Genomic DNA, 15146 nt, shown 5'->3' with positions numbered 1-15146 from the left:
TGTACTTTTAACCTGGGGGAGAGGATATGCTTGTATATATCCACAGAACGCAGACTCACCTGTGTGCATTCCAGACCGTCTAGTCTGAACTTATGTCACACCACCCTCCATCTGTGCCTCCTTCTCCTCCTCCCCGGTATTATCCATACCAGCTGACCCAGAGGGCACAGCTGACTCCTCCCCGGATGCACACACCACATTAAAACCTGAGTAGAGATCCTGGCTAGGCTGCTGATCAACTGAACGCTGTCTCCGTGTCATTTCTTCTTCGCCGACTCTGTCCACACCTTTGGGGACCCCTGGACCTGCTGGGGTTGGACCGCAACATTGACTGTGAAGGAAAACAGAACATAATTACCTTTATAAAATGTTCAGGTTTGCCCTAACCGGTTTGGCTCAGTGGATAGAGCGTCAGTCTGTGGACTCAAGGGTTCCAGGTTCGATTCTGGTCCAGGGCATGTACCTTGGTTGCGGGCACATCCCCAGTGGGGAGTGTGCAGGAGGCAGCTGATCGATGTTTCTCTCTCATCGATGTTTCTAGCTCTCTATCCCTCTCCCTTCCTCTCTGTAAAAAAAAATCAATAAAATACATTTTAAAAAATTTTAAAAATCATAATTCTCCCCTTTAAAAAATAAAAGAAACAATTATTTTAAAAAAATAAAGTAAAATAAAAAGTTTAGGTTTAAAATAAATGAATAAATAAATAAATAAATAAATAAATAAATAAATAAATAAATAAATAAATAAATAAATAAAATGTTCAGGTTTGGTTAAAGCTAAATGAAATTATTGGTAACTAGAGGCCTGGTGCATGAAATTCATGCACGGGTAGGGTCCTTAGGTGTGGCCGGGAATCGGCCAATCTGTAGGGCAATCAGGGGTCCACCACTGGCACCTGTCTTGGCTGGCCTGGTGCCCCCCACTTGCCAGCCCCACTGCCATCACTGGTCGCCTCCCTCTGTGGAGCAACCGGTGGGGCGGATGAGGAGGGGACCCTGCTGGCAATGGCCTTGGCTGGCCTATAGGCTGGGGGCAGCCCCTGCATTGTGCATCTGTCCTCTGATGGTCTTGCATGGCATAACAACCTATTGTTCCACCAGTCATTCCATTGTTCAATCAATTTGAGTATAAAGCTTTTATTATATAGGATTAGCAAAATCAGCCAAATTATACTGTTGCCAGTGAAAATAGCTTTACCTACCACTATGTATTCTAGTAATTAGTATTCAAGTTAATTTTGTACTGCCAAATTATAGGACTACCATAGTCATTAGAACCTTACTCTACAAATGCAGTCTTAAAAAATGGTAACTCAAATTATTCTCAACTGAAGCAGTCATGAAAGCAGTTGTAGTTTAATTTAATTTAAAATGATGTAATATTGGTAAACTTAATTCACATTTAGTAATGCATTTAAATTACAATATAGCAAAATTATTTTGTATTAATAGTAATTTTTTAAGATTGCTGATTTTTGGGTCAAACTGTTAGCCAGTTCTCCAATTTGCTATTTCTGACATCCATAAGCTGTTTGACTTCTGTACTTGATTTTTCATCTATTAAATGGATTTATGAATGCTGCCTTCTCTGATAATTAACTCTACAGTTTAAAATAGAGTAGATGATTAAATCAAAACATGTATTGAATGGCAGACAATAGTCACTACAATGTTAATCCTAGACATTACAAAATTTTATATCTGGTTCTTTTTTAGAATTCTTAATGCACTTAACGGAATTCCAGATGATCAAGATGGTTTATTTGATACAATCCAGCGTTCTAAGAATCAGTATCAAAAAAGAGCATACCAATGCATAAAATGTATGGTAGCTCTCTTTAACAATTGTTCTGTTGGTTACCAAATATTACAGGTGAGAATTATTTCTTATAATTTTGTTACAATCTGAATCATAATTAACGACTGCTTTAAAAGAAATTCTGAAAAATTAGTGTTTTAAGTTAACATAGTAAATTATTCCAAATTCTTTTACATAATTGTTTTTGTTTTGTTTGTTTGTTTTAAGAGTAATGGAGATCTTAAAAGAAAGTGGACCTGCGCAGTGGAATGGCTTGGAGATGAACTCGAAAGAAGACCATATACTGGCAATCCTGAATACACTTACAATAATTGGTCTCTTCCAGAACAAAGCAATGAGACATCAAATTGTTATTTCTTAGAGAGATCACATAGTGCTAGGATAACACTTGCAAAAGCTTGTGAACTCTGTCCAGAAGAGGTAAAAATAAAAAAAAAAAGCCACTAGTAGGCAGCAGGTAGAAATGGAAAAAAGAAAAGTAGTTTTTTAACTTATAGTCCAGTGTTTATTGTGTAAATTATGTTTGTGTTATCATTTTATTGATTGTAATGTTTACTGTTGATTGGTTTGTTCTCAAGTAATGAAAGGATCTTGTTAACTAGTTATTTTGAACAAGTACCTATGAAATTGTTTAAAAATTATACATCTAGGAATCTGATTTTTTTTCCTCTTATTGTAAATTATTTTATCTACAGTAAATGGTAAGTGTTAAAGAGGTCAGCTTGGTGGATTCTTCCCAAATTTACCTCAAAATAAGGAGATTAAGAATCAATTTAAAGTTGCAACTCCTATAAGTAATCAAATGAAGCTTATTACTATAGCTGTTCGCATCTGGCCTGGTGGGGTTAGCTAGATTCTTTGGGGTTAGCCTAGCCCAGAAGGGTCATGGTTATCTCTCTAGTCTAAAGTAATCAAATGAAGTAAAATATTCCTTAACAGAGCACAAGACTCTGTGACCCTAAAAAATAATTCAAGTTGCTTTCATAATCAAATTCTTAATCTCTTTTTATATTTAAAATTAGGATCCGGATGACCAAGATGCCACTGATGAGCATGAGTCACCTCTACCAGAAGATGTCCCATTACATCCTAATTCATCTGGATCTCACTCTCAACAGGTAAATAGTAGTTTGTTTCATTTTTATTTATCCCTAAACAAATTTAGGGTTTCTTAAAAAGTATTTAACTCTTTTTTATATATATTTTAACTTATTAGCTATGCCTATCCTATATACTAAAACCCTAATGTGCAAATTGACCAAACTGCAGAATGACTGGTCACTATGACAGACACTGAACATCAGGAGGCAGACACTCAATGCATTGAGCGTTGAGCATCTGCCCGCTGAGAGGGAGATGACCAGTGGAGACGGGGCCGGTGGGTGGTGCCAGGCCACCACCCAAGGCAGGTGCCAGCAGGGACCTCCCCATCTTCCCGCCTGCCAGTCATCCTGCAGAGGGAGGCAGGGTTCAGGGCTGGCCAGCAGGCGGCACTAGGCTGCCAGCCAAGGTGGGTGCCAACAGGGGCCCCGTGATAGCCCCGCCCACTGGTCACCTCATAGATGGGTCCTGATGGCCAGCCAGGCCCAGAGACCCTACCCTATATATTAGAAACAGACTCTTAGATTTAAAAATTAATGCCTGGCAAGGCTACTCTAAAACAAGATAATGCAGCAATGACATGCATGGATTCTGACATTTTGGCACCATTGCTGATTCTGATACAACTTTGTGACAAAGCTAATTACTTAACTTCTCTCTGCTTCAGTTTTTCCACCCATAAGATGAGGAAAATGGTACTATTGCCTCAGAAGGGTCATGTTATGTACTACTTTTTTATAATTAGGGCAAAATGTAGCTGCCCATACAACAAGATGCCTTTCACCTGTATAAAAAGTATGGTCACTGGTGCATGCAGCATCCCAGATTGTGAGAGGGATGTCTGACTGCCGATTTAGGCCTGATCCCCAGGAGGACATACCCCAAGGGTGCAGGTGGGGCTGAGGAGACCCCCACCCCCGTGCACTGGGTCTCTAGTAAATTAATAATGTGATTATCTAAATAGCATAGACAAATGATCAAAAAGTAGTGGTTAAGATGGGGTTATGTTGAAGCATGTTTGACCTACCCCTATGATATTATTTTTGTCAACCAATAGTTGACAAATAATTGGCTAATAGTTGTAGTTAATAAAAATACATTTCATCCTATATAATAAAAGGCTAATATACACATTGTACCCTTGATCGAGAGTTCGACCTGGAGTTCAACCAGGGGGCGAGGCTGGTCCACCAACCACTTACAGCCTCTCCCCTGGCGAGCCCTACCCCTGATTGGCCCTCCTCACCCCAATCGGTGGTGGAGCTGGCCAGCCAACTGCTCATGGCCCTTCTCCCCAAACAGCCAAGCCCGATCAGCCCCTATTGGGGCAGGCCAGTCAGACCCCACCTGTGCACAAATTCGTGCACCGGGCCTCTAGTAGTAACCTAAAACTAATTATTAAATGTTAACAAATGTATCTTGCTTTTGCTGCAATATTTAGTTGTAAAAATTAATCAAAAATTTGATTTTATAATAGTTCACTTGAAAAAATAACATGAAAAATATAGATAATAAAATTTTCATTCAAAAACAAAATTTTTAAGGAAAAATTTCTTGAGATTTTTTTTGAGTTTATACCTCAAATGCCACTAATTTGGATCTTTTAAGGTAATGGTTCTTAAATTGAATGTGCCACAGAATCACCTAAAGGCACTTGTTAAAAACAGATTGCTGAGTACCCCTTTCTCGCGTTATTTAATTCAGTAGGTGTGGACATGGGGTGCAAGAGTTTACATATCTAACAAATTCCTAAGTGATGCTGTTGCTCATGGTGTAGGGACCATACTTGGAAAATCAATGTCTTACAAGAGCAGTTGGAAATAAGCACTCTTAAAACACTCTTGATGAAGGTTAAATCAACCTTACAGATTTGTTTACTTTTTTTGTTCAAATACTATCATTCAGTACTTAACTTTCTTTACAAAATGAGAATTGATTTATAAATTATTTTAGAACTACTACATGAGTTTTTTAAAATATAAATCCCTAGAAATAAGAGACATACCTACTTTCAGAAAAATTTTAGTCTGTGATTTTTAATATAATATGTGAAAAGTTTGACATGCAGATCTCTTTTACCCTCTCAGAATAATTATGTGCATGGACAGCCATATACAGGGCCAGCAGCACATCACTTGAACAAATACCAGAAAAGTGACCAGCGAACACAAGAAAGTGATGAAGGCAATGAAGATGTTTCCTCATCTCAAATGAGGGATCAATAAAATGTCCATAACTGGTTCCATTAAGAGCATGCACTCAGGCCTTACATTTCAAACTTTTTCTGTGTAGCTAGTATCTAAAACAATTAGACAGATTGTTCAACATGAATTGGATAGTCTATTCACTATCTCATTTGCAAAAATTTGCTGTCAATATATAAGCCACCTGAGGAGAAAGTATATAGTTTTATAATTAGTGGTTAATAATATATAAATGGCAAAGGGGTATATAGTATATATTAATGTTTAACTTAATTCTTATGCTAAAATTTTTTTGATGGAATGACTGACAAATACAAAAAATAATTTTCTTATGTCTACTGAATTCTGCAACCAGTATTGTCTGCTTCATGGCAGTTCAATCAGTCCTTTACCAAAAAAATAAATAAATAAAAAGGTAACATAAAAGAGTGTATCCACATCACTCACACAGATAATGTGGAAAAATTTAACATGGCTTCACACTAAGTTTGTGTAGCCAATGAAGACAAAATTATCTGAATGATAGCAGTTTCCCAAAAGTGATAGCTATATTGCCCAATATTCAATAGTTATTGATATATAAATTATTTTATAACTATTGTATGAGTTTTTTAAAATATAAATCTTGTGATTTCTCATAACAAGAGTAAATAAAAAGCAAGGGGGAAATGTGACCAACAAGCAGTTTTTATTTACACATATAATCTTCATACTTAATGGTTGACAATTCAGTCTCTAATAGAAAAAAGGATGTGAATGTATTAGTAATAGGTATTTTAAAGGTTTAAAATAAATACGCAAAATTTTGCTATGCCAGAGTATATAAAGCATAATAGAAGATCGTATTTGGTGTACTTATTTTGTCTTCTGATACAGTTTATTAGATGAAGTTTCTAAAGTTTTGCTTCTACTGGAGTCTGGTGAAGTGAACATCATCAGAATCCCACCATGGTACCATAGCACTAAGATGTCTGCCTGATTTTCTAATCAGTCACATTTTTCCTTGAAATAAAGAATTGTCCCAATTCCTTTTCCATTCCAAAAGTTACTGTTGTGGAGTTTAATTAAAATATGAATTTCTACCTTGTTAATATAATTCTGAAGTAGTATTTTAGAAAAAATCATTTGTTTCAGGATTCTAAGAAATTCATGAGTTAATACCATATTTTAAAAAGATTGGTAACTTTTGAATGTGTGTAATATTTTGGAACTTGATTCAAACCCAAATGTCCCTGCAAAGAGGCCTGTCCTAAATATTTTGCTGTTTTATTATATAGAAATTATTTTGCGGAATTCACAAATAGAATTTGATTTATGAAGAATTTGTCATATGGTGCTTTTGTTTCCTGTTATCTTTTGTTTTGTTCTTAAGGATTGCACTTTAAAATTAATTCTTTGTCATACCTTGTCATGAATTCAACATTTGTGACACATTGAGGTTTTGTGCTAAACCTATTTGCCTTTTACCCTTTATTACAAAGATTTACAGAAAAGACAAAAGAGTATTAGCACCTTAAGATTTTCTAAATTAATCAATCTTATACTTTGGGTACATTTTTATAAAAAGTCAATTATTTATTTACTTATTTAATTAAATCATTGTTTTTGAAAGTATTACATATGACCCTCTTTTCACCCCTTGACCTCTTCCAGATGGCTTCCACCCCCTATACCAGGCCTTCACCATCCTTGTCTGGGTCCAAGGGTTATTCATATACACATACAAGTTCTTTGGTTAATCTCTTTTCACCCTCCCATCCTACCCCACCTTCCCTCTCAGATTGGACAGTTCCATGCTTCCATTTCTCTGGATCTATTTTGTTAATCAGTTTATTTTGTTAATTAGATTCTACATATGAGTGTGATGATGTGATACATGTCTTTCTCTGACTAGCTTATTTCACTTAGCATAATACTCTCCAGGTCCTTCATGCTGTCTCAAAAGATAAGAGATCCTTCTTTTTTACTGCTGCATAGTATTCCCAACTAGTGTCCCAATTAGATTGGAGGAGTGCCTTCCCTGGAGGCAGGTGTGTTGCACCTGTCTAAAGTCCTTCTGTCCACCATACTTAATTTAAATTAAGCTAAGGGAAATATTCTGACATTTCCCCATAAGAAATTGTGGTCTGTGCTCGCTTCAGCAGCACATATACTAAAATTGGAACGATACAGAAAAGATTAGTAGCATGGCCCCTGCGCAAGGATGATACGCAAATTTGTGAAACGTTCCATATTTAGAAGAAAAAAGAAATTGTGGGATTTCTTTGTCTGAATAATTTGAGGAGAAAAGGGAAAATAGTTTCCAGTGAAATTGATATCCTGTCCTTGTTTATTGACTTAATCATAAATCCAAACCCTTAAGTCTCATTTCAGAAGATGGTGATGCAGATGGCTTCTAAAGTAAGGCCTATATTGTGTGAGGAACTAATTCAGTCAGTAAGGACATAGATATATGTTCTAGGAACAGAAACTTAAAACACAGAGGTTAATGCACACAGCAAATCATAAATCAGTTGTAAAGATTTCCATATTCAAAACTTTTGCTGGAATGAAAGCATTAAATTACTTAGAACATCTCTGGTGATGTCATCAGATGCTGAGGGAAATTTTCTAACATTTCCCCCCTGAAATCTGTATGCTATACATAGCCATAGCCTTAAAAATACACTTGGAAAACAACTATAATGGAGTTTAATATCTATAGTTGGGTATTGTGTTTTCCATTGAAACACAATTTTGTTTTTTTCTAAGATTATCCTCACATTTAAGGAGACTATTAAATCCAGTTTTAGTTAGGCTTGGTTATTCACATAACCACAAGAGTAGTACTTAATCAAATGGATTGCACAGGTTTTCCCAAATTTGCTTGGCTAGAATTTCATTCACAAGGAATTCTTAGATTGAGCTCTAGTGAGCAATCAGGCCCTCAAGACAGAGAAGCCAAGGCCACAGTTACCATCAGGCTGTGCCTAGACTACCTATAGGCTTGGGTCATGTCCTTAAGTCTTTGAGGCACCAAAGATGTCTTGCAGTTCCTTTCTTATCATCTATAAGGAAGGCAACCTTCATTCCTTCCCTGGAAAGATTGTCATGAACCACATGACCAAGCAAGATATCAGGTCATTTTTGTAATTGGCTATGAGAGTCCATCTCAGTTCCTCAAGGCTTTTTGGCAACATCCAGATTCCAGGTATCTTAGACATCATGTTGTCTTACTGGATTTTTGCAAAGAAATCTATTGTCATGACTCATTTATATATACACTAGAAGCCCTATGCACGAAATTCATGCACAGGGTGGTGGGGAGTACTGTCCCTCAGCACAGCCTGCACGCTCTCCAATCTGGAACCCCTCAGGGCAGTCGGACATCCCTCTCACAATCCAGGACTGCTGGCTCCTAACCACTCGCCTGCCTGATTGCCCCTAACTACCCTCCCCTGCCAGCCCAATCACCATCCACTGCCCTCTCCTCACAGCCCGATCACCCCCAACTGCGCTCCCCTGCTGGCCTGATGCCCTACAACTGCCCTGCCCACCATCTTGTGATGAAGTGAGGGCATTGCATGAGGGTGTAAGGGCCACCTAGGCTTTTATTAGTAAAATGTAAATTGTGTGTGTGTGTGTATATTTATATGCATATTCATATTTATATTTATTGATTTCAGAGAGGAAAGGAGAGAGAGAGAAACATCAATGATAAGAAAGAATCATTGATCTCCTGCCTCCTGCACTCCACCTACTGGGGATAGAGCCCTCAACCCGAGCATGTGCCCTTGACCAGAATTTAACCTAAGACCCTTCAGTCCACAGGCCTATGCTCTATTCACTGAGCCAAACTGGCTTGAACATGATTCACTTATTAAGAATTGCCAAATTATGGAGGGATCAAGTAGAGAGAAAAGGTAAAAGTGAGCAATTAGCATTCCCTAGATTGGCAAACATTTTATAATTTTTAGAAACATAGGATTCTTTATTGGCAAACACATTTACACTTTAAGAGACATGCTTCTGTAAAGATAGGTATACTAGGATAGTAAAATTCTATTCTTTGCTTGGTGCTGATGGTGGCCATGGATGGTGATGAATGTTGGTGGTGGTGACGTTTCTATATAAAGACATCATATTTAATATATGTTTCTTTTTAAATATATTTTATTGATATTTACCGAGAGAAAGGGAGAGGGATAGTTAGAAACATTGATAAGAGAGAAATGTAAATCAACTGCCTTCTGCATGTCCTAATGTGCCCGCAACCCAGGTACATGCTCTTGACTGGAATCGAACCTGGGACCCTTCATCCGCAGGCCAATACTCGCTCTATCCACTGAGCCAAACCGGTTAGGGCTAATATATGTTTGTTTTGTTTTGGTTTGGTTTTTTTGTTTGTTTGTTTTTTACAGAGAGAAGGGAGAGGGACAGAGAGTTAGAAACATCGATGGGAGAGAAACATGGATCAGCTGCCTCCTGCACACCGCCCACTGGGGATGTGCCTGCAACCAAGATACATGCCCTTCACCGAATAGAACCTGGGACCTTTCAGTCCACAGGCCGACGCACTATCCACTGAGCCAAACCAGTTAGGACTAATATATGTTCTTGATTAACATTAAACTCAAGTCCAATAGCACTATAACTCATACCTAACTGATTCTTATCTATCATATGTGTTTTCTCCATTAGGCACATCCCAGGCTTCTTGTGCACTAAATGGCCCTTAAGTACTTTCCTTAGAAGGCATTTTAAACAGGTGTTAACATAAAAACACTCAAACCTGTAAAGAATTTTTCTGAGTTTATTTAAGCCAAACTGTTGACAAATTCGGAGAAGCAGAACTTCAACTGATTGAGATAATGCTCCAGAGAATGGCAGGTTACTTCTGCATTTATACATTGCAATCGAAGGAACATAGGTAGATTACGTGAAAGCCATTGGTGATAGACTAGAGAGACAGGAGAAAGCAAAGTGGGGTAACCCCTATGATTGGATAAAAAGTAAAATGATGGACACATACTTAGGTGGGTGCAGGAACATTGAACATGATAACAGTGAAGAAATCTGTTGTATCTGTCCTGGTGCCCAACACATTTGGTTGTGCCCCAAGGGGTCCAGTAAAAGGGAAGTTACAAGTTAATCTGACATTACATGGGTATGTTATAGATGCTAAAAGACAGATAGGCTCAGGTAAGGTAAAGGTTGACCTTATCGATGAAGATACCAGTTTAGGATGTGACTAAGTACCATAACTGCTTTTAGTTAGTTTAATTTCAGACCATCCTTTGTGGTGACTTTAGGTCTTGAGTTTGCAAGACCGCCATGCAGGCCTTCCCTGAGCTTGTGTGAGACCCCCGAAGCGGGACCCTCACTCTGTCCCACAGATCGACGGCGACCCCAATCAACCGCAGGAGACGTCACTTGATGCAAAACGCAAGAGGCTTTATTCTTTATTCCAGCGCGCTGGGGCCCAACCCGTACTCACACAAGAGCAGAGGAGTTGTGCGCCCAGCAAGGGGTTTTTCAGCTATTTATATGCTAAAATCACACATCAGGGAGGGGTTGCATGCAGGAGGGTAAGAGGCCAAAAGGGTCTGGTTTGTGTCTTGATAGGGATAAGGCACTCCTTACAGTCTGTTCCTCTCAAGGTTGATTGAAGCTGGGTTTACTCAACCCATCCTTTGTTGGGGCTATCTCCTGTAATAGCCTTGGGGAGGGCGTCATTCCCTTCCGTTCCTATCTCTAGCGTGAGAAACCTGGGGAGTTGAGATAAAACAGGCAGCTAGGCCTGGCAGCTGGGCTTGTGCAGTTTGTAACATTCTTTTATTCTTTCATTCCCCCATTTGCTTTTTGGTAAGTTCTAATCATGGAACTTCTGTCTCTAGACATTCCTCTTCGAAACTATCTCTCTGGCGGAGAGACTGGTATTGCTGCCTGAGCACTAGTACCTGCACAGCACTTATTCCTTCTCTGATAAAGGTGACCAGTTGGTTTAAGATACAGGGCCCAAAAGTAAGAATTAAAAGCAATATAATAAGAGGACCCATAAGGGTGGATATGAGGGTCCACTGAGTCCTAGACTTCTCTATTTTGCCTGGGCTGTCTTAAGCCAGGTGTGATGAAGCCACGTCGGGATCCCGTCGACCTGACCGCCGTGGGGGTGGTCCTTTCAGTCTTTGGGTGGCAAATTTCTTTACCCAAACAGTGTCACCAGGTTGGAAGGGATGAACCGGATACAGGCAGATCATCTTGGACGTGCTTCTGGTCTGCTTGCTGGGTAGACTGTAAAACCTGAAAGAACTTGAGTAAACTGGTGAGATGAGTAGTACAGGGTCTGGAAGAGTCACTAGAATCTGTAAAGGCCCCACTGGTTTTAGGGCAGCCTCCTGGGCTGCTTTGTCTGCAGCCTAGTTCCCTCCTGCTTCTGGGGAGTCAGTGCCAGTTGACCCATCGTCCTTGCTCTGCTCATGTCTGTCTAACTGCTTATTATATTACCTCAAGGATCCTGGCTCTGAATTCTTTCAGGGAAAATGGGCGTTGAATTCTCTTCTGTAGCTGCTTCGTGCTGAGGAGGGACAGAAGTTTCTCTCAGAGCCAAGAGATCCTTGCTATCTGTCAGAGGGACGATGAGGCCTGGGCACAGAAGGAGGTAGGCTTGTGACCTGGCAGAGACAAACTGTAACAAATGGTCTGGTGGGAGGGAAAGAAAACATTTCAGTTTTAATAACCTCTGTTGAAATAGGATTTTTCTCCTTAAAACTCCTCTATGGCTATCCAAAAGCCAAATCAAGATCAATTTATCTACTGTATTCAATTTGGCCTGATGTTTGCATAAATACAACAAGAATGGTAACTGACTACCTGTGCTGGAATTTCATGGTTGAACCTTAATGTGCCCCGTAGGGCCAGGAAGCCAAGCCATCCAGCTGCCATCAGGCCTGCCTGCTGTATCTGCTGTGTTAGGTGAATCCCTCACCTGTAGCAACTCCACCTGAGCCCACGCTCTAGGCTTTAAGGCCCATCTCAGTAGCCCTCCTACTCGTTGTGGCCCAGAGTGTGTGGGGGTTTCGCAGGGATGCAGAGGCATCCTTATTGCTCCCCTTCTACTCTTACCAACCGCCAGTGATGGTAGGGCATGGGCCTGACGCTCCAGCGCCAGCCATCTTCAGGGCTCCCAAGCAGGATACCAGGCTTTTCCTGTGGCACCTTTTTTTGGCTTCAAGTCTTCAGAGGTCAGACAGGTTTCTTTAAAACATGATACTCCAGTCAAAGTTTTCATTAAATAAAACCACTACTGGAAACTGGTCTTACTGAATTTATGCAAAGAAATGTATTGCCATGACTTATTAAGCATTGCCAAATTTCGGAGGAATTACATAAGGAGAAAAAGCCACTGACCTGCCTTAACATCTTCTGATTTTCCTTGTAACTGTTAGATTTCTTTTATCATTCTTCCTAAGTACTTTGGCATAACTATTTACCCTCTGTTTAGGGAGGCAGAATGTAAATTATTTACTCTTTCTGACCTACTGGCCTGTATCATTTGATTAATTTTCTTTCAACATTTCTCTTCTCCTTCTTATCACATACACAACCTTTTTAAATTTCATACTTTCAAATTATCCTTTAAACCTTCTTTCTATGTCCTTAAAAAAATGCATAACCATGCCTCAGACCTTCTACTCAGTAATTCCTTATTCTTAGAAACCTCAATCCTTTAATGATTACCATAAAGTAAACAGCCAGTATTTCTTAGATTACTAAGAACAGGTGCTTCCTTCCTTATGCAATTTCAAGTATACTGTATTCGTCTAATTTAGTCTTGAAAGGGTTAAAGAGAACAAAACGGGGCAGAGAGAAACTTACTGAGCTTAGCAGCTTGCGGCCTTGAGTCTAGCAGATAAGTAAAAATCAACAAAACTTCTGGTCTGCTTTCCCTGCCAACGGCCCCTCTCTTGGTAGCAAATTGGCTAGTTCCACACAAACAAACAGCTGTTCACTCATGCTTCCTCAATGTTTTAGCATTCATTTTAATTTCACAATCTCTATTGTATCCCTTTTAAAAAATCTTTTTTAACATGTAATTAAGAGCAGCAGGTTTACTTTATCCCAACCTCATGATGATCGGTGACGAGAGACAGACAAGGGAGGGGTGACCTGTTTTCACAGATTTTCACTCAGGTACCCGCCTGACCAAAGTTGTGGAGCCACACAAAGGAGAGGAGAGGGCAGGCCCCCTCCCTCCACACTCGCACACTTTCACCAGACATTCATTCAGCAAAGGCATTTAGCTACCACAACACAGTTTTTCTCAATCAGTAACATTTTTAAGAATAACCTTCAAAAATGCAAGACATAAGTTTTTATCATTTAAATTCAGTAAGCTTCAAGGTCCCAAGTTCTCAGCAGTTCTGGAAAACCACACCTGAGGCTGGCAAGCAGGTTTGACCCAGCCCTTGACTTTAAAACGACCATAATGCTTAAAGGAGTAGTTTGAGTCTGTCCCATAGCGTCCGTCCAGTGAGTCCACAAAATCAAACAAAAGAACACAGACACCAAACAAACAAAGACACCTAAGAACAGCCTTCCGACCCCGCGGAAGAAAAACTGAAAACAAAGCAAATGGGGGCTTTTACACCCCCCCAGATGGGGGCTTTTACACCCCCCCAGATGGGGGCTCAAGGCGTCCCTTGACTCCTCCTCTACCCTTGGGGCGTCCCCCAGGGCTGCAACCTGTGGTCCTCCAGGCACGTCTACCGACCACTGTTCGGCCACTCTCACGAGTAGCCGAACGGCTGCCAAACCGAAAGCGCGCACTCAAATCCAGACCGCTTGACAAACACAAGACAGAGACAAACAACTCGGGGTACCCCTTCTTACCTCCAAGGTCGGCTCCGCGGATGAGGGGTGGTCGTCTAATCCTGGACGAGCCCCCAAATGTGAGACCCCCGAAGCGGGACCCTCACTCTGTCCCACAGATTGACGGCGACCCCAATCAACCGCAGGAGACGTCACTTGATGCAAAACGCAAGAGGCTTTATTCTTTATTCCAGCGCGCTGGGGCCCAACCCGTACTCACACAAGAGCAGAGGAGTTGTGCGCCCAGCAAGGGGTTTTTCAGCTATTTATATGCTAAAATCACACATCAGGGAGGGGTTGCATGCAGGAGGGTAAGAGGCCAAAAGGGTCTGGTTTGTGTCTTGATAGGGATAAGGCACTCCTTACAGTCTGTTCCTCTCAAGGTTGATTGAAGCTGGGTTTACTCAACCCATCCTTTGTTGGGGCTATCTCCTGTAATAGCCTTGGGGAGGGTGTCATTCCCTTCCGTTCCTATCTCTAGCGTGAGAAACCTGGGGAGTTGAGATAAAACAGGCAGCTAGGCCTGGCAGCTGGGCTTGTGCAGTTTGTAACATTCTTTTATTCTTTCACTTGTCAGTTTAGCATGTGGCCCCTTTCATCCACACAGGAAAATCAGAACCAAAAAGAAAAGAAATTACTGAAAATTGGTGCTCAATAGATTTTTCTAAAGACCTTTTATTATAGTGTGGGAGCTAAAATATGAAGGCAGATTGTCACCTCATTCTGAAGCATAGTAACCTCCATCCTGGGTAAAAACTGCAGTTTAAAATTTAACACTGCTATTCTGGCTTCTGTAGACTTTTGCTTGCTTAAATATAAGGAAAAATAAGACTATTCCCCATTCCAGAGAGGCCATAAACTATGACCCTGCCAGATTTGTCAGTGCTGGTGCTCATGGCCCTATCCCAGCACACAGGACTTTTTCTCAGAAGGTCCAGAAGTCTCATTCCAAATTTGGAAAACAAAGAGCTGAAAAACATATAAATAGGAAAGACTTCCACCATATTAGACCCCAGAATTTGAGGAGCAAGAGTTCCTCTGAGCCCTCTAAGTGAAGCATAGTGGTAACCATGCTTGGTGGGAATTGCTGTTTAATATTTTAACCCTGCTGACTTGGCTTCTGTCATTATTTGCTTGCTAAAATAATAGAAACATTATTTTGATTTTCTAAT

General features: G+C 40.1%; 1 protein-coding gene and 1 non-coding gene across 2 annotated transcripts in view; both read left to right on the top strand.

The window, feature by feature from the left end:
- LOC132225556 (probable ubiquitin carboxyl-terminal hydrolase FAF-X) overlaps positions 1–7324 on the top strand; it is a 273762-nt gene extending 266438 nt beyond the window's left edge. The window contains 5 exon segments of the mRNA XM_059680650.1: positions 1717–1873; positions 2027–2239; positions 2842–2937; positions 5008–5128; positions 5131–7324. Coding sequence (XP_059536633.1) covers positions 1717–1873; positions 2027–2239; positions 2842–2937; positions 5008–5128; positions 5131–5156 — 613 coding nt within the window. The 3' untranslated portion in view covers positions 5157–7324.
- On the top strand, positions 7253–7362 carry LOC132225667 (U6 spliceosomal RNA). Its single transcript, XR_009450976.1, has one exon. It is a non-coding gene; the product is annotated as a U6 spliceosomal RNA (small nuclear RNA).
- The last annotated feature ends 7784 nt before the right edge of the window (positions 7363–15146 follow it).

The sequence above is a fragment of the Myotis daubentonii genome, chromosome Y (assembly GCF_963259705.1).
Source record: "Myotis daubentonii chromosome Y, mMyoDau2.1, whole genome shotgun sequence".
Taxonomy (NCBI): domain Eukaryota; kingdom Metazoa; phylum Chordata; class Mammalia; order Chiroptera; family Vespertilionidae; genus Myotis; species Myotis daubentonii.
The sequence above is the reverse complement of the archived record's forward strand: the minus strand, read 5'-3'. Positions and strand labels throughout refer to the sequence as shown.